At 44.9% G+C, this 23,364-nt stretch overlaps 1 protein-coding gene across 1 annotated transcript; it reads right to left on the bottom strand.

Annotated features, from left to right (window-relative positions):
- Window positions 1-8,146: 8,146 nt before the first annotated feature.
- On the bottom strand, window positions 8,147-9,874 carry LOC139054575 (cuticle protein 10.9-like). The gene is made up of 3 exons (XM_070531736.1): window positions 9,815-9,874; window positions 9,058-9,222; window positions 8,147-8,452 (listed from the first exon to the last, which is right to left on the bottom strand). The coding sequence occupies exons 1-3, from the start codon at window positions 9,824-9,826 to the stop codon at window positions 8,147-8,149; spliced, it is 483 nt and encodes a 160-aa protein (XP_070387837.1). The 5' UTR covers window positions 9,827-9,874.
- Window positions 9,875-23,364: the final 13,490 nt, after the last annotated feature.

Genomic DNA, 23,364 nt, shown 5'->3' with positions numbered 1-23,364 from the left:
ATTTCGTTGGCACGAAATTATCTCTACTCACCACAATGACCCACTGCGCTGCAAGCTTCTTGTCCTTCGGGAACATAGGAAACACCACATCGTCTCGCCCACCTTTGCTCGCACAGCTGAATGCTGCACAGAACGATGGTATGTTGGATGCCTTTGGTTGTACGCCGTCACTCAGCACAGAAAGGAAGCACAGTTCACGAAAATCGCAAAAGAAAGCAAACGTCAGCGACGGCAAATCTCTCGTAGCGTCTATGGAAAGAAACACGCCGGCACATGCCAGCATGCCAGTCCACCGGCGCGCTCCCCGGGAATGACGTCACTCTCGCCGGTTTTCTCCTCTGGCTGCCTCCTCTCCCGGCACTCCGGGAAGCGACGGGGGCGTGTCTGCTGGCGGGATATAGAAAACGATTTCCCCCCTTATATTACCAAAACGAAGAAAAATTTGAGAACCCTATATTGATAGGTCTGTTCTTCCCAACTCCAGCAATTCATGGAATTTGAAATCCGTTTCACCTTCCCTTTAAGAGATAGCTGATTATTCTCAAGCAGATAGAGAAACCTAATCCTTTGAAGTTTCCTTCACAATTTAACTCTATGGTATTCATTTTCATTAAGTTTGAGGGAGAGTCAGTTGGACGGTATTTAGAAAATATAAAGCTTACATCTTCTTGCTGAATTTTTTGCTAATGCATTGATATTGCGTTTCGTGCACGGGTCCCAAACAATTCCCGCATATTCTATTATCAGCCTTATAATACATTTGTAAGCCAACAGCTTTGTTTCCGGAGGTGCCATGTTTAATTTATGCCTGAGTAGACCAAGTTTTCTTAAACCCGAAGCCCATGTAGTAGAGATATGCTTGTTTCAGGAAAAATCATGCGTTTTGATAACCCCCAGGTACCTATATTCCTCGACTTCGGATAAGGGTTGAGATGCACGATCATAAGTAAATGGTAAAGGGCGCTTTCTTTTAGTAATTCTCATAGTGTTGAGCTCAATGTTAAACTCCTGGCACCAGGAATGAATGCTCTGAAGGGTGCAATTCAAGAGGACTTGATCTTCGTGGCATTTAATTTCATTAAATAAAGCACAATCATCCGCAAACACTCTTAATCGAATGGGGCGAGCGATTACTTCTAAAATATCATTATTATATATTAAAAATAACATGGGGCCAAGCACGCTGCCTTGAGGAACACCTCAAGTAACTGGTACTTAATGTGAAGGGCAGCCGCTTATGCTGACGAATTGTGTGCGCTTAGTTAAGTAGGAAGAGATCCAGCTAATTAAGTATGGCGGCAGTTTCATCATTTCGAGCTTCTCAATTTGGCTATGGTGACAAACAAGATCAAAAGTTTTTCTGTAATCCAGGAATATAACATCAATCTGACCACGTTTATAAAGAATGCTTGAAAAACTTTGGATGGCTGAAGCCAATTGAGTGACGGTGGAAAACCCCTTCCTAAATCCATGTCTTACCGGGGTGAGGATGCTGTTGCCGCGTAAGAATTTTTTTATCTGGTTATCAATATGTTCCAATAGTTTGCAGCAAGATGAAGTAAGGGAAAGCGGTCGATTGTTCGTTATTAATGTCGCTTCGACATTCTTAAGCACCCGTACAACCCGAGCCGATCGCCAATCATTTGGAAGGGCGGCTGAAGATAAAGATGCACAGAAAATGCGCCCTAGGTAACGCGCAATTATTTCTGCACAGCGGCGCAAAGGATGTTATCCGATCCTGGCGATGATTTCGTTTTTAAATTTAGCAGCATAGAAACCAAATCAGGCATCGATATAACAGCAGGGTCAGCAAAACATGTGGTACGGCTGGAAGGTACATTGTTCGAGACACTTGAATGTACGCTGTGAACAAATTGACTAAAATGTTCCGCTATACATCGCTTCTCAGTAACTCAGTAAATAATGCAATCAATGGGTTTCCTTGTACTAGCTAGATTGTTCCAGAATTTTTCTGGTGCACTGCGCGCAAAGCTAGGCAGGGCATATTGAAAATACCGTTGCGTAACGTTGAATACAGCCTGCTTCGAGGCATCTTGGATGTTCTAGAATTCAGTGCAAAGAGCATGGCATCACTTTAGCCTTTTTTAGTTTTCGTTTAAGTTGCAGTATTTTTCTTGTAATCGACGGATTACGTTTGGACTTCTTTTTAACTTTGTTTGGAATAAAATTATCAAGACAGAAATGGCACATTCCTTCCAAATTATTGCAGAGCACCACGGCGTCATTCCCACCAAATTCGATCAGCCTGTGGTCCAAGTAGTCCAAAACACTTTCATCTCTGGCCTTTACAATCACTGTTTTATCCAGGGCGGTATCGCAACGTTCCATGGGACATGAAAAGTGGATAAGTTCATGATTCTAAATACCTTTTTCTACAGAGGTGACCAAATTTTCAATAGAGTTACTAATAAAAGTTATATCATGCTTAGTTTCACTATCTCCTTGTAAACGTGTCGGCTGTGTCACAATTTGTTGCAAGTATTAGCATAATATCAATCAAGTAATCGACATTATGATCGTAGCTGTAAGTAGAATAATCCCTGTTAACTACAGGCAGATGGAAGTCACCAACGATAAGGGTTTTATCCTAAGAAAAAGCCGACATATGCTCATAAAGGTCACTGGGTAGGTGTCTCAGACCCACCGTGGTTCCTCACTGACTATGGTGTTCGGCTGCTGAGCACGGAGGTCGTGGGATCGAATCCCGGCCATGGCGGCCACATTTAGATGGGGGCGAAAACACCCGTGTACTCAGATCTTGGGCCGGATTCTGAAATGCTCCTAAGTTTAGGCCATTTCCCTACCTTCCGCAAGGAGCCCTCCATGCTGCCTAAACGTTATGCGCCCTCGTGAGGCCACCGCGAATTATAAAAGCTTCCTTTCGCCTACCCTGCGAAAGGAACACCTCACCATACAAAATGTAACGTGAAAGGTTTCTGGTTTCGAAATTACTTACAAAAAATGCAAAATATTTGTAATGAATTGCCAAGGTAAAGTACCGGGACTGTTAAAATTGCATTTCTTTTTATATACCGGGGCATAAATTCCATTTCTTTGGTTAATAACATCAAAATAGTTCGAAAATGATGCATATGGTAGGAAAGAAAACTCAGTCTAGCAACTATGCCAGCATCTGAATTCGTGTGGTCAGGCGCCGCTGTCTTTCTGTTTATTTTTTTTCCTGCGTTTTGTTTCGTGAGTGTGTGTATTTGCCGAGAATACGCCCTTTCTGTTTCGGAAGGTTTCTGCGTAGTGTCCACCGGGACTTTTAATGGGTGTATGAGTACAATCGATGCACCCAGTAACCCCAGGAAATCATCCGATTGAATAGAACCTGGTCATGACAACCCTCGCTTCACTCGTGTTTGGCAGCCGAACGTACTTGGGTTACATACGTAGGTATATCAGCTGTGTCACCTCCCAAATACATCGGCACACAGAGGTTTGGGATACACACACAAGGTCGCCTACAACGGTTTGCGCGGCACCCGTTCCGTAAAAACGCAATGTGATGAGGGCCTTCACGGGAGCAGGAAGCGGCTCTCACCTGTTGTCAGTGCTACAATACACTTGCAGCTTTACCAGTATGGCTGTAACAGCTCACTTGGAAAAACGTTACGGGGCTAGAAAGTTCACTTCGTCGTAGAATTCCAGTGGATTCTGCCTAGCAATCAGACGCCGGGCTGGAGTCAAAGGTGGAGGCTTGTACACACTCACGTAAAGAAGTTCATTTGCTCGTCGAAGAAACCGCGCATAGATTTCGAAGCTATCGTCTTCGGATAAATATCGCAAGGCCATCATTCTCGCCGCTTGCTTTTCCCAAAACCAAAGTAAAAGGATATGGCACAAAACCCGGTCCGCGAAACCAAACTGGACGTCAATTCACGGCGGCTGGCTACCACGGCCTTGGCTGCGCACGGCACCTATTCTAGCCGAGCGTACCGCGTACAAAGTCGTGCGGAAAAGCACGCGTTCAGTGAGAGGAGCTCGGTTAGGAAGCATGAAGGTAGCATTCCGGCTCCCTACACACTAAACATTTACACCCTTATGGGTGTTAACAGGGGTGCTTTTGGCATTTACACCCATGTCCACACCCTTTAAGCACCTTTATCAGCCGAAACACCCTATTACAAGGGTGTATACCACACATTGGGTGCGACTTAGCTTGGAGAAGGGTGTTAAATCGACGACTGAAGGGTGTTGAACGCATCGATGCATAAATCTAAGTAACGTGTACACGTCCACGCATTGAGCAATGTGTGTATGTATTGCATTTTAATGCGGTAGGTAGGAAAGCTGGCGTTCTCCGCCACAACAATCCATACGGGACCCTGCTCATGCCAACCTTGTCATTTCCCTTGAAAGCATTCAGAACCGCGTGGCCCTTTGAAGCTATCGCCTTCAGATAAATATTGCAAGGCCATCATTCTCGCCGCCTGCTTTTCCCAAAATCAAAGTAAAAAGATATGGCACAAAACGCGGTCCGCGGAACCAAACTGGACGTCAATTCACGGCGGCTGGCTACCACGGCCTTGGCTGCGCACGGCACCTATTCTAGCCGAGCATGCCGCGTACAAAGTCGCGCGGAAAAGCACGCGTTCAGTGAGAGGAGTACGGTCAGGAAGCATGAAGGTAGCTCAGGAAGGTAGCATGAAGGCTCCCTAATCGGGGGGAAGCACCAAGGAGGCCCTAACTCAGTGCCCCTTAGCAAGGTACGTTCCAGAATTGACGCCAGGTCGCCTTACAGCGTGTGATACATCCTTAGTAAGGAAGTGTTTCAGAATCCGGGCCTTAGGTGCACGTAAAAGAACCCCAGGCGGTCGAATTTTCCGGAGTTCCCCACTACGGCGTGCCTCATTATCAGAAAGTGGTTTTGGCACGTAAAACCCCATAATAATTAGGTTACTCAGGTGCGCGATAAACAGCGAATAATAAAAAGGATCGCACCAGCAGCGAAGGTCTAGGCCGATAGTTTCGTGATTTTCAATCTTCCGAACTAAAAAAGCAGGTATGCTGTGTTTGACTAGTACAACTACACCGCCTCTTCTGGATGGCCTGCCACGTCGAGATACTTGATAAGATGGTGGAAAACACTAGTGCTAGCAATGTCATCGCGCAGCCAAGTCTCAGTAATCAGAATAACATTTAAATCGTCAACTAACAGGGTAGCCTCAAGCTGGGCACTTTTGTTCACTGCGCTGCGCACCTTTATGTTTAAAAACCGTGGATGTTAGTATCTGAACTAATTCACTGAGATGTGCATGAGCTTTGACCAGTATTTAATTCTATCATGGAGTTATTGTTTTCGTCCAACATAAAGGATTGTCTATCCACTCGTAGCTTATCATTGATAAGGTTTACTTTCTTGCCCAGTTCGTTCTCGCTTTTCCCACTCTCCCACAGTTGTTCCCACTTTCTGCGCGTGTCCAGCGAAGAATCGCTTTGAAATGACGTTTTCGATCTTTTACGCTTGTAGGCGTTTTTCAATTCTTGCCGTTTATCGTTATAGTCTTGAAAGTATATTATAACTGGCATATTTTTGCCAGGTTTGCCCAGCCGATGAATTCTCCCTACCGAGTTGAAGGCAACATTAAGTTTCTGTGAAAAGGTGTCACTCAAAACTTTTTGCTTCAGATCGTTAACAGTTTCGGCACTGCCTTCTTGTACCCGGGAAACACTCAGATTTAAATAATATGCAGTTTTACGTGCCAAAACCACTTCCTGATTATCAGGCACGCCGTAGTGGAGGACTCCGGAAATTTCGACCGCCTGGGGTTCTTTAACGTGCACCTAAATCATAGTACAGAGGTGTTTTCACATTTCGCCCCCATAAACATGCGGCCGCCGTGGCCGGGATTCGATCCCGCGACCTCGTGCTCAGCAGCCTAACACCAAAGCCACTGAGCAGCGACGACGGGTAACAATCAGCTTTGAACGCCTGATCCGATCCTCTAGGTCAATGATTTTTTACCTTGAATTGATCTTCAGATTTGTGAACTGCAATTACCTTGCCAACTTTCCACTTATATGGAATTCCACCTGTAGTTAAGCAGTGCTGTAAAATATGAGAAAGGATTACACTTGATGGGAGTACTGTCAATTTGGAAATTTTTAAGTTGATGCCATTCACCCCGAATGCAATAGATATCTTTAATTTGCTTCTTAATGACGCGATTCCCTCAGATGTAATATTTATGGGGCTCACGGACTAGTAGCTAACTTCCGTTAGAGAAGGCATGTTGAAGTAGTTTTGCTTTGTAAACACAGGTGTGAAGTGATAATTCGAAACTGTTTGAAATTCTTAATGCGGAATAACATTTTCGGCGTCCTCAGAAAGAAAGATGTAACCTCACATGTTTTCAGGGTGAGATAATTTTCCACAATTTGGCAGAATTGTTAATAAGGAAAGATTGGAGGCAGTGTTATGAAAATTTAGTGTTAGCCCAGCTGATAGCGCACAACTTCTCATTTTCAGAAGCTTTATGTCGTGCCTCTGAAAGTGGTGCGTTCGAGTTCATGGCAGCTTCATACAGACGTCGCCTTTTATTAAAGGCGACCGGGGTGACTTGGTGAACCATGATTTTGTTGTGTTAACAAGAGTAGAATTCAGCGGTGTGTGATCACTCATGAGTTGCAGTAGTTTGTTTATCTGGAACTGGGGGGGGGGATCTCGATGAGAAAGAAAGAAATAATTCGTCGCAAGTATGTTCCATGTCACTGTACATGGACTGTATGTAAGCTCTCTTTTAATTAAGTATATGCTTAGGAGTACAGCGACGTGGGAAGGGCGGATTTTTAATTTGTACATAATGGAGGCTATGATCACTGAACCCATCCTTTCAATAAATCAGACCAACTCGTTCCGGGGAAGACGTTGAAATGGATTCTTTGATGGTATGACTGCGTGTAGGATGGCTAACAATTTGAGCAAATAATAAGTTCAGCGTGAGTTGAAGCAAAGGATTAGCTGCGCAACAACATCAATTCAAAGATCCTCAAACCATCTTTAATGATGATGAAGCAATTTGTAAACAACAGTCTCTTGACGTATTAAATCTGTGACCCCAGCGAGTCGTTTCCGTGAGTTAACATACTAACAGTTTCTCCAAACGAAAAAAGCGTTGCCCCTGCACGTAGTCGAGGGGTACCAGCGATTTTCTTTTCTCATGCTGTTGCTCTTGCTGTAACGAAACTGAAACTAGTTGGCTTCAGGAAAACTCCCATGGAAAGAGGTGCAGCCGCTCGTCCGTGCCCACAGTCTCAAAAAAGAAAGCCAAGAAGGCGACATTATCCAGAGCGCATCCCCTAGGCCCTGTTCCTGGCTTGAGCGTCGGCGCCCCTCGCTGTGACCGCGCGAATACGCTCGCACCACTTCTCTAGCGTTCGCCGCCGTCTTAACCCATAGCTGGCTCCGATGCCGCTTATCATGCCAGCTTTCCCATAGCGCCCCTCCCTACGTGAAAGTGCTGATGGCACTGGTCCACTGCCAGCCGGTGCGGTGATTACAATCCCTAATTCCTTGCCTCCGTATATCACAAAATGAAAACACGTGTACAGTTGCGCTCGTATTTTGCGTTTGAGAGTATCGTAATCGTCAGAAATTCTTTTTCACTCCTCTTTCTAGGAGGCGGTATGCCTTGCGTAAATGCCTGGAGCTTTCCTCTCCTGAACATACTGTCAAACTCCTTTCATTACTGTGCAGTGAAATGCAGTGTCTGTTATGTAAGCTAGACTAATTCAAGTTTGTTTGGGGATGGGTTTAGTTGATGGGAATTTTCTTTCGTGTCTTCATCTGCTGCAGACATAAAGCGTGAAGCAGCTCAAGATATAAAATGATTATGTCCTCATTACGTGACTTGCGACTCTTCAGTGTCGCAGTCTGCACCACTTGATAAGTTGAGTTTTGTAACTGTGGCTAAACATTTTGACGTAACATATGTGCATGTGCGTGAAATCATTTTGTCCACGATCAAATGTATATTAAATAGCAGATCAAATGCTTTAACAGCGCTGGTAGTTGCGTCATTTATTCCAACAGTAATATTTACAATCCTTAAAATTGTTCTGGCGCAATAAAAGCGCTTCCGGTATATAGACATGTCCCTAAATATCGCAGGTGACGTTACTAACCAGCCCAGGGACCACCCGCTCCAGAATAGCGTCCACCCGCTCCAGCAGGTGCCGCCACAGGATTAGCGTTGAACACGGCGTCTGCGCTTGCACCCGGAGCGGTGCCGGGCTCATTGGTGTCCACAGTGGCGCGGAATCCGTTGGCATCGGCCACGTACTTCACTGTGCGGAAGAGGCCGTTTGCGTCGCGGTAACCGTACGAGCTAGTCTTTGCGTTGCTGGCGTCCCCTTGTTCCTTGTGGAAGAGCTGGGTGCCAAATTCATCCGTATTGTCGTAGCCGAAGCTGTAGGGTTGGGGAGGCTGATGGATTGAAAAGAAGTAAGACTTAAAAAACAGGGACCATACGATATACTACGATGAAGCTGACGAGATCAAATTGCGGAAATATGAAGGCGCGTTTGTGTTTTCTTTCGGCCTATGACAGTGTTCATAGACCTATTAATACTTATTATTATTACCACATGGTTTCCTATCATGACACTGAAGCTTCATGAGCAATAGGTCAATGATTTGCAAGAAAAACAATCTGCATTTTGCCTAGCTGAGAAAATACTTACTTCCTTCTGGAAGTGCACGTTCAATTCAAGGCTTGGTCAATGTGCCATTGGGACAACGCATTTCCAGCGATTGTACAACAGCTTTAAATAACAAGTGCGTTGTTATCGCTGTTTTGCATAATCAAAAACGGGAATTACTGGCGGGAGCAAAAATTCTGCCCCTTTTTTGTTTCAATTAACATATTCTTCAATCTCCACAACAGTTAGCTGTGCATATTCTTAGACGAAATACATGCGCATAAAGTGGTAGTCGAATAACAGCTCCTCCATATTTAGAGTGTCGGTAAATATAATTGGCAACGCAACGTGACGGAACGAGTCCCGCCTAGCAAAGGTCGAATGACGTACGTAGGAGGCACCAGCAGCGGAGACACCAGGAGTAGCAGCCGCAGTGAACAGTGGCCCTCGGAAACCGCCGGCTTGAAAACCTGCGCCTTGGAAACCATACTGCTGGCCACCGCCAAAGATGTTTCCAGCTCTAACAAGGGTGATAAAGGCGAGGAACACAGGGGCCTGCATTGCATAACATTAACATCAATATCGTCGCATAGGCCACTAACCAATTGAATGTTTTGTTGTTTAGACCGCAACACGATTGCAGTCGTCTATTGTTTTACATGAATACGTGTTACTGGTTTCCCTTTTCCTGCGCAATAACCGTAACGAAAGCGTTAGTCTACCTCGTGACGTGAGTAGGTGGTTGCAAACTACTAAATTGTAATAATAAGTGAACGCTATTAAAGACACACGGCGACAAATTTCAGCAGGTGTATGAGATCATGTCTGATGAAAAAGGTGAGTATAAGCTGACCTGCAAGCTGAGAACGTATTTTGTTATTTTTTTAAAAAAAACAACGTTATTGAACGCAAGCACATTTTTCACCCAATACGGCTTTCCACACAAACACGTATTGCTAGTGGCTCTTGAGACAGTAACGCACACGTAACTGTAGAAATTAAACAATGATTGTAACCTGTAATACATATACTAGGAAAGCCTCTTAGGTCATGCTGCCTTAGCGTGTTATTTCCACCCGTGAAACAAAGCCATACAAGAACATCCTTGTTTTTAGATGTGCATAATAAATCGTTCTTCCGCCACTACCTTAGACATCATATCCACGGATGCGTGATCGCTTGCTGCTCCGTACACCACGATAGTTACACTGCGAGTGTGGCTCAAAAAATGCCGCTCCTCGTGTTTTATACACCTCGCCTGACGCTACGTAACCATCCTCCTCTCCCGTGACGGGCATTGAAAGAAAGAAATATTGCGAGCTTCTCTCCCACGATTGCGCTATGGACAGCGAAGTGGCAAGGAGACTTAGTCGTGAGGAAAGCCGCCACAGTTGTTGCACCCTTTAGGCACGCCGAGGTGCGCTGAGCTTCCTGCTGCAGCTTCGTTTTTTTTTTATGTTGGTCGCCAGCACCAAGGACAAAGTGAAATAGTGTTACTACGTACCAATTGTGCTTTTCTTACGGCCAGTCACATGAAAGGGCAAAGTACATTGCACGTATTTGTTTTGCCAGCTACCTTCGAGATATTTGTGAGCTCTAATTTGCTTCCTTCGTTGTTTTTGTAACTTCATGACTTCATTTGACTTATTTGCCGGGAGCACGCAGGAAATCCTATGAGTTTATCGCTGCTCTGTTTAGAGGCGGTAAATGAATCCATATTACTTTTTATCGAGTGGTCAGAATGTTATACATATTCTCTGACTATTTCTGTCTGCTTTCTGTTGAACTGATTGCACAAATGCAAAAGTGCTCCACTGGCATTTACGCACATTGGAAGGTCACTATATATATATATATGTATATATATATATATATATATATATATATATATATATATATATATATATATATATATTTATATATATATATATGTATATATAATTTCTAACCAGCCTTAAGGCCACTCCCATACTTCTTTCATTCTTACTCTTCTGATTGTTTCAGTCTCATGATCCGGATCCGTCGTCACTGCCTGCGCTAAGTTGACGTACTCCCTTACCACTTCCTGTGCCTCGCTACCTATCGTAAACTGCTGTTCTCTTCCGAGGCTGTTAAACATTACTTTAGCTTTCTGCAGAATAATTTTTAGACCCACCCTTCTGCTTTCCCTCTCCAGGTCAGTGAGCATGGATTACAATCGGTCCCCTCAGTTACTAAGCAAGGCAATATCATCAGCGAATCGCAAGTTACTAAGGTATTGTCCATTAATTCTTATCCCCTATTCGTCCCAATTCAGGTCTCTGAATACCTCCTGTAAACACGCTGTGAATAGCATTGGAGAGATCGTATTTCCCTGCCTGACACCTTTCTTTATTGGCATTTTGTTGCTTTCTTTATGGAGGACTACGGTAGCTGTGGAGCCGCTCTATGTATCTTTCAGTATTTTTACATACGTCTCGTCTACACCCTTGTTCTGTAACGCCTCCATGACTGCTGAGGTTTCGACAGAATCAAACGGTTTCTCGTTATCAATGAAAGCTATATATAAGGGTTGGTTATATTCCGCACATTTCTCTATGACCTGATTGATAGTGTGAATGTGATCTACTGTTGAGTAGGCTTAACGAAAGCCTGCTTGGTCCTTTGGTTGACAGAAGTCTAAGGTGTTCCTGATTCTATTTGCGATTACCTTAGTAAATACTTTGGAGGCAACGGACAGTAAGCTGATCGGTCTATAATTTTTCAAGTCTTTGGCGCCCCCTTTCTTATGGATTACGATTAGGTTAGCGTTCTTCCAAGATGCGGCACGCTCGCGGTCATGAGGCATTGCGCATACAGGGTGGCCAGTTTTTCTAGAACAATCTGCGCACCATCTTTCAACAAATCTGCTGTTACCTGATCCTCCCCACCTACGTTCCCCCTTAGCGTAACTCCCGAGGCTTTCTTTACTTCTTCCGGCATTACTAGTGCGATTTAAATTTCCTCTAAACTATTCTCTCTTCCATTATCGTCGTGGGTGGCACTGGTACTGTATAAATCTCTATAGAACTCCTCAGCCGCTTGAACTATCTCATCCATATTTGTAATGATATTGCCGGCATTGTCTCTTAACGCATACATCTGATACTTCCCTATTGCTAGTTTCTTCTTCAATGCTTTTAGACGTCCTCCTTTCCTGAGGGCATGTTCCATTCTATCTTTATTATGCTTCCTGATGTCAGCTGTCTAACGCTTGTTGATTAACATAGAAAGTTCTTCCTGTTCAATTCTAGCTGTAGGGTTAGAAGCTTTCATACATGGGCGTTTCTTGATGAGATCTTTCGTCTGCTGCGAGAAACTACTGGTATCCTGTCTAACAGAGCTACCACCGACTTCTATTGCACACTCCTTAATGTTGCCCATAAGATTGTCGTTTATTTCTTCAACACTAAAGTCCTCTTCCTGAGTTAAAGCTGAATACATATTCTATAGCTTGATCCGGAATTCCTCTATTTTCCCTCTTACCGCTAACTCATTGATCGGGTTCTTACGTACTAGTTTTCTCCTTTCCCTCCTCAAGTCTAGGCTAATTCGAGTTCTTACCATCCTATGGTCACTGTAGTGCACCTTGCCGAGCACATCCACATCTTGTACGACGCCAGGGTTAGCACACAGTAAAAGGCGTATTTTATTTCTTGTCTCGCCATTCGGGCTCCTCCACGTCCACTTTCGGCTATCCCGCTATTGCGGAAGAAGGTATTCATTAGCCGCATATTATTCTGTTCTGCAAAAACTACAACTCACTCTCGCCTGCTATTCCTGGGACCTGTGCCATATCCCTTCACTGAGTTGTCTCCAGCCTGCTTGCCTACCCTGGTATTGAAGTCGCCCATCTGTAGTGTGTATTTTGACTTTACCAATCGTAGATTCCACGCCTTCATAGAAACTTTCGACTTCCTGGTAGTCATGACTGGATGTAGGGGCGTAGACTTGTACAACCTTCGATTTGTACGTCCTATTAAGTTTCACAACAAGACCTGCCACCCTCTCGTTAATGCTGTAGAATTCCTGTATGTTACCAGCTATATCCTTATTAATCAGGAATCCGACTCCTAGTTCTCGTCTCTCCGCTAAGCCCCGGTAGCACAGGACATGTCCGCTTTTTAGCACTGTATATCCTTCTTGAGTCCTCCTAACTTCACTGAGCCCTATCATAACCCATTTGCTGCCCTCTAATTCCTCCAATAGCACACCTAGGCTCGCCTCACTAGATGACGTTCTAGCGTTAAATGTTGCCAGGTTCAGATTCCAATGGCGGCCTGTCCGGAGCCAGGGAGTCTTAACACCCTCGGCTGCGTCACAGATGCAGATCTGACCGCCGCAGTGGTCAGTTGCTTCGTGGCCACTGGGGACTGGGGACCGGGGTTTCATTGTTGTATTATATATATATATATATATATATATATATATATATATATATATATATATATAGAATTTTCGGGGAACCTATATAGTTATCGGAACTATTCTAAAGTAGTGCAATTGATAACTCCTCTGGCAGCTTGTCTTCCGTACTGAATCGTGCTGCCCTTTGTTGACGCATATCGCTACATTTTTCAACAGCTCACAATGGGCACTACACTTTATATAACCAGTCCAGCAAGAGGTTCTATGTTTATTCTCTACCGACGAAATTGCCTCACCGGAACCTATAAAATTCTTTATAGCTTGGAATCTCCCAACGTTTATGCCTTGCCTTGATGTCGTATCTTAATAGGGCTAGAAAGACGTCGAAGAGAATAAACGACATTGTGTACAAAATATTTGGGCATGAAACAGACGCGTCGGCATGAATGTGAAGCTAAGCTTTCGTGATTCCTTCGCTTGAACTATGTAGACTCGTTTTTTTTTCTTCTGACCCGCATTTTGTAGCACAGAATTTGTGCGGCCCCTTCTCCCGTCTCCATGTTACCGAACAATACGCTGCCTCCGCTACCGTCTCAGCTGTCTTTACAGCATCAGTGGGATATGCCCAGTGTTACTCCGTGATAAATAATCCGAACAGGCGCGTCAGATGACGTATTGTACCACATGCGACGAGACAGAAGACATCGAACACTTTCTTAGGTCGTGCCCAAAATTGCAAGATTAACGGGGTGCTCTCGTGGAAAATCTGCTACAAAAGAACCTTCCGCATACGTGCTTTGAACAACTTGTATTACCGAAAGAACCAGTTGGAGCCCGCAGAGAAACTTCACGTCTGCTTACGCATTCTTACGAAAGACTGGTCTGATGAACATCTGGTGAAACATGACAGTGATTCTATAAGAGGCGCTTGGGTGGAGCAACAGCCAGTCTGCATCTCCAGGCTAAACCCGCCTGTTGCTGCAGCTCACGACCACCAAAATTCCATTAGTCAAGATGATATTTCATGCATTCTCTTCTCTTTCTCTGCTGTCCTACATTCAGTCATTGCACTCGGATATCAGATTTTATAATTATGTAGGTTTAAGGAAATGCAATGTAAATAGCAGGGTGAGGTGTGCAAAGCATAAAAAGTGTCAACAGAGAACTCGCCCGCCTTTCCACGGAAACGATCACATAAGTCCTTTAATTTACCACGCGTGTGCTGTCATCGCAATCCCCTCATTACAATTACGTCACTTGCCCTCCACAAATGTGCGCTAGTTCATGCAGAAACGCAAAACAGCAATCGCGAAGCAGAAGTAAATAGTTTGGCTCATGCACATAAAACGGGTGTTTGTATAAAGTTTGTTATAAAGTTTGTTAGTTTGTTAGTTTGTTATGCAATATTTTGTTATCTTTTCACAGCTACTGTTGCCCATGGCGTGCGTAGTTAGACTCACGCTGCTCTTATGAAATCCAAGTGTGGCTAGAAGCAGAAGACTGGGCCGTTAGCGCTTCTTGCGAGGACGAATGCTTCATTCGTTTACTGGCTCGAGAAAACAAGCTTCGTCCATGTACATAAAACTGGTCTACATAGTGTTTCACATGTCGCGCATGCAGATGTCAAGGAACCGACACTTAGCAGAATTTTAACGCCAACTACCAAGGAGTTTTGCATCATGAACATTTTAAACGCTCTGTCTCACCCTTGTATAAGTTTACTTGCACCGGAAGATATTGTTTCCGCATAATAACGAAATGCTGGCTCGCCCGTAATTGAGGATAGATGTAAGCATCAAATGGTAATCGGCAAAAGCAGGTTGGCTGGAAAATAAAATGGCCACAATCTTAAAGTGGTTGCAGTGCATGTAAGCAACGGCACAACCAACCACACACACTACACTGCACCACGACATCCTGTGCACTGGCCCATGTGGACGCTGCCCAGCTACAAGAACAAACTGCGTGTATTCGCCACTATATAGCGCCAACTATAGTGTACTAGAATAATGTCCTAGTGGCGCGAGCAAGAGGGAGGGACAATGCGCCGGCTGAAGCAAATGCCAGTAGGCGCCGTCGGTGGCGCTGCTGTGCTTTTTTCTAGCTGCTGGCGCGCGGTCGAGCCGGCTCAGACACGCTCTGCGGCTGTTTGCTCCGTGTGTTTTCCGAGCCGTGTTACGTTCAACGTGGCCATGCTTCTGAAAAACAGTGGATGATTTGAAAAAAGAAGGCGTATTCCTGCATCTGCTGCAGCACAGGAGGTTCGATGCCAAAAAGAAACACGGACACCCATTTATACGCTCCGGGCTGCCACAGCGATTATCAGGGCGCTCCGAAAGCGTCATTGTTCGCCGCACCAATGGAAAATGAACTTGCGAAGAAATGGGAGAGCGCAATCTGCGAACAGCAGACAAGCATCTCACTGAATCTTCAGCTGTATTTCATTAAAACTTCTTTCTGGGCGAGTTGGTGCATATTTGACATAAGAATTCCGTGCTAGTGTCTCGTCCTTGTTACTTTGTGGTTGCATGTGTTTGCGTTGTTACAATTTTTTATGTTCAATGGTATGTGAGCGCCACTTTGAGCCTCGATACATTTGGAGGGATTACGTCCGCATCATCAATAGCACCGAAATGCGACTTCCACGTGGGAAGCTGTCGCTGGCGCCTGGCGCGGGGCCTACCCTTCTGCCCGACTGTACGTCCTACCTTTCTGTCTCACCTGTTGAAGAGAGGCCCGAAACGAAGAGCCCAGCCGTAGAAAGTGCACACATGGTAAGCACGAAGCCACGTAAGAGCGCACGGACCGCACAAAATGAAGAAAGAGAGGGAGATTGTCAGATCCGCCAACCACTTCGCGAGATCTTGGTCGAGTCTGCGTAATATTAAAACGGACAGCTTGCGGACAATGAACCATTCGCAATTAGCTCGCTCCAAGTAGTGATGCTCCCTCAAGCTCTGCTGCCACTTTAACTGTGGCAACGACTCAACCGTAGTTTCCGCGACAACGTAGGTGCAAAAGCAAGAAAGGCTCGAGATATTGCATGAGAAAGTTCTGCATGTCAGTGGGCATGGAGACGAAGTGTCTGCTCAACTGTACTTTAGAGGTGGGCTGTGCCAAGACATAGTTGTGCGCTTTCTTGCCGCTGCGAACCATTTGCTACAAGGCTCTGAGAGCCGCATCATCTGCCAAGGAATAATGCCTGAAAGTGACTTTCATGACCTTTCACGTGTTTTAACTCGAGGTTGCAGCCTGCTGCTGTGGTATTTGGGACTCCAGCATCCAGTGCCAGCCGCCTAATTTTCTATATCGATGGTTGTGGCGAGAAAGTGCATTTTAAAGACAGGCTGTGAAGCCTGCCTGAACTTACTACTGATCACAAAATGGGCAGCAGGAAATTTGAGGCTTGCAGAGCTTGCCATATGAAAGACAGCGGTGGTTTGTCATATCCTGCCTCCCCTATATACAAGTTTATGATCAACTTCGACAAAGACTTCATAGTTTGTTTTAGTCTTCTTGAGTTGCACGCAGACACTTTTTTAGTTGTTTTAGCTAGGTGCTCTTAAAGCCAGGCTGCAGCATCAACTTGGCTGCCCTGATCACTTCGAATCCATCACAGCAGAACTCACTGCTTTCTACATCACATCCAGGCAACATTTCTTCACAAAAAGCGTGAAGAAGTGTAAAGAAAGAAGGCGCCCTGCAGGCATCAAAATACATTAAGCTCAGTTGATGTTCCTAGAACTCCATGTTACAAGGTGTTTTTGGTCATGTGTTTTAACAGTAATAGTTACTTATAATGGGATTAGATGCTCGGTGTCTAGGGAAGGTACACTTTAGGGTTCCTTATAGCTGTGCTATTTTTATTGTGAATGATTAAAAAAATACTAACCTGGATTTCATTAGAGCGTCACTCTGACAGTATGTGCTGAAGATGCGGCGGATTTCTTAGGAGCTAAAATTTCGGGAAAAATTGTGAGTTTGTATGTGTGCAATTGCATAGTCAACAATGAATTCATTCCGGGGTTTAATGTGTAAAACACACTAAGATCTAATTATTAGGCACGCAGTAAAGAGGGGGGTGGGACACATGAATAATTTTGACCAATTGGGGTTTTATAACCGGCAACACGGACATGTTTGCATTTTCCTGCTATGAAAGTACAGCCAACGAGTCCATTATTTAATCCTACGCCCTCGGGGTTAGCAGCGCAACGCCGAAGTCGCTACGCATTTTCCTAAGCACGCGATTTAAATGGAGTGGTAAATATAGATCCATAGAAGCAAGGCAGGCCCAGATATATTGGCTTTCGAGCAGTAGATGAGCAACAAGAAGCTCAGTGAATTGCCAGCTGGCACATGCGATACGACGAGTGCAATGAAAGCGTCGGACTGTGCGAGAATACGCTATCAGACGACATTGTCGATACTATGGTCTCAATTTGGCCTTCAAAATATTCCTTTACACAATACTTTGTTAAGCACAATCTTGTTATGTTATAGTAACAGAACCATGTCCGTAAAAAACCTTTAATAACACGGACCACCTCAAAAGCAATGAATATGAGAGCAGCTGGTCTGCTAGAAAAGGTCGCAGTGGCGACACCTCGTGGCGTCAACAGAAAGTGGCACGCGTGCCCCTTTCCGGTCGTGTCACTAGGACATTATTCTAGTACACTATAGCGCCAACTCCAGCTTGTAGAACAAAATCACCTGAACGAGGTGCCACGCTGCGTGCCGCCATTCCTAATGGCGACGCAAAACCGGCGCCGCGGAACTCACGGACTCCTGGCGTTCCAAGAGCAGAGGCTACACTGTCTCAGCGCCAAAAGACGAAAACGAAGTGTATGGTGCCCTGTATCAGCCTTCTGAACGTCATCCGTTGGAAATGACAAATAAAACTTCAGCGTACTAGAAGTTACAGCCTGAGTGATATTGTGAACAAACATTAGAAAGTACTCGAAAGCAATATTTTTTTTGCTTGTTTGGGCATTAAGTGGCGTATGAAATGCAGACCTGTGCAAAAGCTTAGCGGACAGAAACCGCGTTTTCTTAAGTTATCACTAGTTGGCCGTATGATCTCGTTTTCTTCTCGTAACTTGCACGGATGTCCTCGTTAGAGTGCCCGTATAGCGACTATGCCTTTTCGCTCAAGTTCACTTGAAGGTCGTCTACTACGGGAGCGAAAAGCATTGCATGTTTAAGACAATAAATCATAACAGATCACTAGCGTCTTCTCTTTTCTGTTTGCTACATGGTTTCACTTCACAATATACCCTCACACTTCCTCACTGACCCAATGTATTGTCGCAAGAAGTGTTACCTAAGAGAACATGGGAAACGGTACTAATTTATTCTAACCTCACTTGAGGCAACAATGTCTCTTGTATGTTGGAGGTTACGTGTAACCTTAAGATAAGCAATATTCTCTCATAATGTTGCTAGTGATGAGCAATGTTTCTAACAAACAGTATTCTATTGATATATTAGTGTCTTTTGGAGGAGCGGCCAGATTACTATTGAACGCTTGAATCCCAGAATTAATCCTTCATATCATAGATGTGGTCACTATTTGTTGAAAATTACAATTGTCTGCAATCCAGTAGAAAACGATCCTCATGTATAGCAGGATGCGTTATTGGGCAAGTTGGTTCATTGTAATAGGAAACATTGGTTGCGCTTTCTAGACAATCACATGTAAGAAGACAGGACAGGCGCAAACTAACAACTGAGGTTTATTCCAGAAAAAACACTTATATAGCAGACCATACCAGTGCAGGCGCATCAGGGTATCAGCAGCCTAACAGATGAACAACCCAAAATCAGAAAAAACAAAGGCGTGGCTCACCTAAACATACTATCAAGAAAACGTGCCTCCCTATTGTAAAGTATGACTGATGTGTCACTGATGCATGCTTGTCCCTTCTTTTTTATATAATATGACTCAAGAAGTTCACGTGCTGTTTCATTACTGCACTTGCGCAGGATCTTAACTTGGTTGAGCAGAGGCCTGCATTTATGTTCTAAGCCGTGCATGGGTAAATGAGGTTGCTCCCGGTTTATCCTCATCCTCATGTAGCCATATGAATGTCTTGCTTTAGGGAAGAACAAGGTTCTTTACACTAAAATTGCCAATATTTTAAGGCGTACAACAAGCAGCTGAAGGGGCAAAAGTCATATTACTAACTCCATTGAAGGTCCCGTTCTACTAGCGCTCCCGTTTATTGCTGGCAGTTTCTTCTTTTGTTTTCGAAGGCACCTCTTTATTTTCTATATAGCCATTCGGACAAACTGAAGATTGAGATAAGTACTTCCTGCTTGTGCTTCCCTTTAAATGACATTTCCATTCAGGCGATGCAAGTCACCTTTGCGTTTCAGAGTGGTAAACTGATTGACATTGATTATTCAGATTCGGCGATCTCCCATGCACGCGATAATTTTCTTAGTAGCTTGAAATACAGCCTGGATGAGAACGGAAAAGGACTAGAAATAGCACGATCTCCAGCAAGTAACAGCGATTCCGCGCGTTCATGCCCGTCTATACCCCTTGAAGAAAGTTGCACTGAATTATAAGGTCTACGTAGTGTGTTCGTCGAGGAGCTAAAATGGAGCAATGTCTTTCGCACTGAGAGCGCATTGCTTTCAACTGTGCCAAAGAAATAGGCACTTGCAAACTGAAGCATCACATTCTGCCTGGTTCTTGACAACTGGTGTTTTCCATCGATTCCCTGTACACGAATGTGCCATACGTCCGCCTGCGCCAGAATTTAAATATATTGAAGAGCCACGTAACTTGAGACAGCCATGTTAGTGTTTTATTGCCGTTGGTTGAAGCAAGTCAAGCTATTTTTGTATTTCACCTAACTACATAGTTGGTCAATATTACTAATCCAGTTCTCAGATACTATATTTCAAGCAAAAGCGTGAAGGAGAAGAGTTTATCTCATCATGCAGACTTTCCAATCAACTGTCTGTTGCTCAATGCGGGCTACATAAAAGTATTTTCCAAGCCTGCAATCGGTACTTTGTTGCCTTCAGTAATATGACTTTGCAATGATTTTGCGAAAATGTGTGTGAGGATATGGCACCTGGCAAACTTGTGAACGGCAGTGTGAGCGAAGGCCTGGTGCAGATTAACACCGAGAAATAACGGGGGGGGGGGGGAGGGGGCAATTGTTGAAGTAGCTGTATATGTACTGATAAATGCCTCCCCCCCCCCTCGTCGAGATGTGTTTAGCGAAATATTAGCGGCAGAGCAGAATTCTCGTGTTGCTAATGCAAGTGTCACCGAACATAAAGGAGTAGTCGCCAGGGAAAATAACATATTTGAACGTGTGTTGAAACGTACATAAGATAAGAATGTAATTTACGTCGGTCGACTGAAGACGTATAATTCAAATTTAATTGTAGGTGTCTTCATCACACACAATGAGAGGGTGACTGAAAGCGCTCTGTTACCGGGAGTGAAGTACGTAATGCTAATGACGAAATGAAGAATTTCACTATTTTCTTTATGTTGGGGATCATATGTATAATTTCAAAAATTGATGATCTATTCAGGTGAAAATTAGTATCCTCCGAGCATGCGATTTGTAAAAAAAGTATCAATGAAAGTTTTTGAGAAAGGAGCTTCTTCTGCAGTAAGCAATATTGTCGGTTCCCACTAGACTTGCTAGGGCAACTGATCATCTACAACAAATACGCAAGATCGTAGTGCTCTCTTTGGGTACATTGATGCAACGTTTGGAAGCGCAGCAGCTCTTCATCTTGCCTTAGCGCAGGGGATTGATCACGTAGGCCATGATCTGGCACTCCGTGCTTTATAATAGTCAACGTACACGCTTCATTTAGCATCGTCGTAGTCATGACTTATGTAGGCTGCAAGATACAAATTATAGTCAATGATCTGGAAAAATTACTGACATGCAGTGGTCTGAGCACCGGAAGGGTACGCTTGTCCGCTTACTCTTTTATACTCAATCTGCGTTCATTTAGCTTAAGCGCAGTGACATATGACACACCACAATAAAGAAAGAATGCTGGCATTCGCAGTTGATATCGCTGCATTTTCTGTGAAAGAAACGTTAGTGAATGCCATTGAGTTAAAAAGCGTGTTTTTGTAAGAAGCGCTAGTTTAATAAACAGAAAAAGAAAATCATGGGGCTTTTCCATGGAAAAATTAGCACGACCCTAGGCTTATCCGCCGCCAACAGATTAGTGAGAAAGCCAGTGCCATAGCTGGAAGTGGCACAGTAAAGAAATTGTGCAGTGTACAAGAGGTGACGATTGAATTTACATTATGAATGAAAACTAAATACATATAACTTTGTTAGTTACTGCAAAACTGGATTTAACGGTACTTACTTTAATATGACTTGGCCGTGTGTTAGACATATTACTTAGTCTCAAGCCGTCCAGCTGGTGCAGACCCATTCGGGCTCCCTCAATCACCGCAGTCTCAGCCGGAAGCGATGACCTACGCCGCCGTAGCCCACCGTCACCTTCCCCTTCATTGCCCCCGCCAGGGCCCGGTAACGCAGCAGTTCCGTCGACTACTGCCACCGCCGCCAGGACGCCTACCCATCGCCCCGCGCAGCAGTCCAAGGAAGACTGACGTTTGGTGCACCCCCGACAACCCGACCACCATCCGCTCTGCTATCACTGCGGAGAAGCGGCCACGTCAACCGTGGCTGCCCATACTGCGAGATGGACCTACGATGGTTAGCCGTCAAGGCAACACGTCCTCAGCTTGGTGAGCAGCAACGCGAAATCGCCGACTAGACCGCCGAAACGCCGTGGAGACCCCGAAGATCTCTGCGTTCGCCCTCGCCAGGACGCTACCTGTGGCCACAGCGCCGACCACACATTGGCCCAGCCCATGGCCGGTCCGTAAGCCCCTATTCAGAACACTAAAAGCAGCAACCAATGGAGGTGCGGTTGCTCTACCTTGAAATGACGATGATCCTCCGCCGCCGCCGATGACGCTTCAAGATCTATTTTGATAACGTAGCAACGGCATGTTGCCATTCCAACGAAGCATGGAAGTCAAGAATATGCCGAAGAAAGACGGCCTGATGACGCCACGTACCCGCCGCAGGTCAACACCCCGCAGCGGCAATTCAACGCCAAGGCCTAACTGCAATGGCAGACTAAGAACCACCGACCTCCACATGCTTCTCTACGGCCATGAAATCACCGTGCTTGTATACACTGGAGACAACTACTCCTTTATCAGTGGATTATTCGCCACCAAGTTGAAGAAAGTCAACACTGCAGGAGACGGCCCTCAAATTCGGACAGCTGGAGGACACCTCATAATGCTGAATGGAATCTGCACGGCAAGAATTAAAGTTCATTAGCGGACCAACCCTGCAACGTTCGATGTCCTACAACAGTGCTCGAGAGACGTAATTCTTGGCATGGACATCCTGAACCATCACGGCGCAATCATCCACCTGAGATCAAAGTCGATAACCTGCTCCAAAGACAAAGCCACAAAGATGGACAAGCCTTTCAGTTAGCGTACCTTCAGTCTACTTGGGGACAAAGTCAGCATCCCACTTCGTTCCAGCATTGTCATTTTCGTCGACAGCGAAAACCCGTTAACGTAGAAGGTGTCATAGAGGGTGACCAAAGTCTTCTGCTCGGCTGTGAAATTTGCGTGGCAAGAAGGGTTGCTCGACTGCACGGAGGTAAAGCGAAATTGATGCTGACAAATTTCAGGCAGTAGTTCAAGCACGTCAACCGGAGCAAGATGATCGTATGCATCGAAGAATTTGTGGAAAACTGCAAAGCGTTTGTCCTGTCAGATTCCGACGCATCTACCCCGATGGCCATAGTTCCCGTACTAGACCTCGACATAACTTCGTTTCCCCATAAGTTAATGGCAGCAGCTCCGAAGTCTTCCCCGACGATACAAAGGCTGATTTTCCACGTGATCGAAGATTCGACAAACGTCAGCTGCAAAGCATCGCAAAATTACTGACCCGTGTGCGCGACCACTCCACCAGAGCCCTTACCGACTTTCGACACGAGGACGTGAAGCTATATATGGAGTCCACCGATGTCGAACGTTACGTCAAGACGCGTCGAGACTGCCAGCGACGCAAGACACCACTGACAAATCTGGCCGGATTACTAAAGTCAATCTAACGTTCTTGCCGACCATTTTATCAGATCGGGATGCATTTGTTGGGGCCCTTTCCAACGTCAACATTTAGAAACAAGTGGATCACGATGGCTACCGATTGGCTCACCCACTAGGACACAACAAAAGCTATGCCTAAAGGTAGTGCTGCTGAAGTCGCTTAA

Source organism: Dermacentor albipictus, chromosome 1, assembly GCF_038994185.2.
Source record: "Dermacentor albipictus isolate Rhodes 1998 colony chromosome 1, USDA_Dalb.pri_finalv2, whole genome shotgun sequence".
Classification (NCBI taxonomy): Eukaryota; Metazoa; Arthropoda; class Arachnida; order Ixodida; family Ixodidae; genus Dermacentor; species Dermacentor albipictus.
This window is presented reverse-complemented; position numbering and strand designations above follow the sequence as displayed.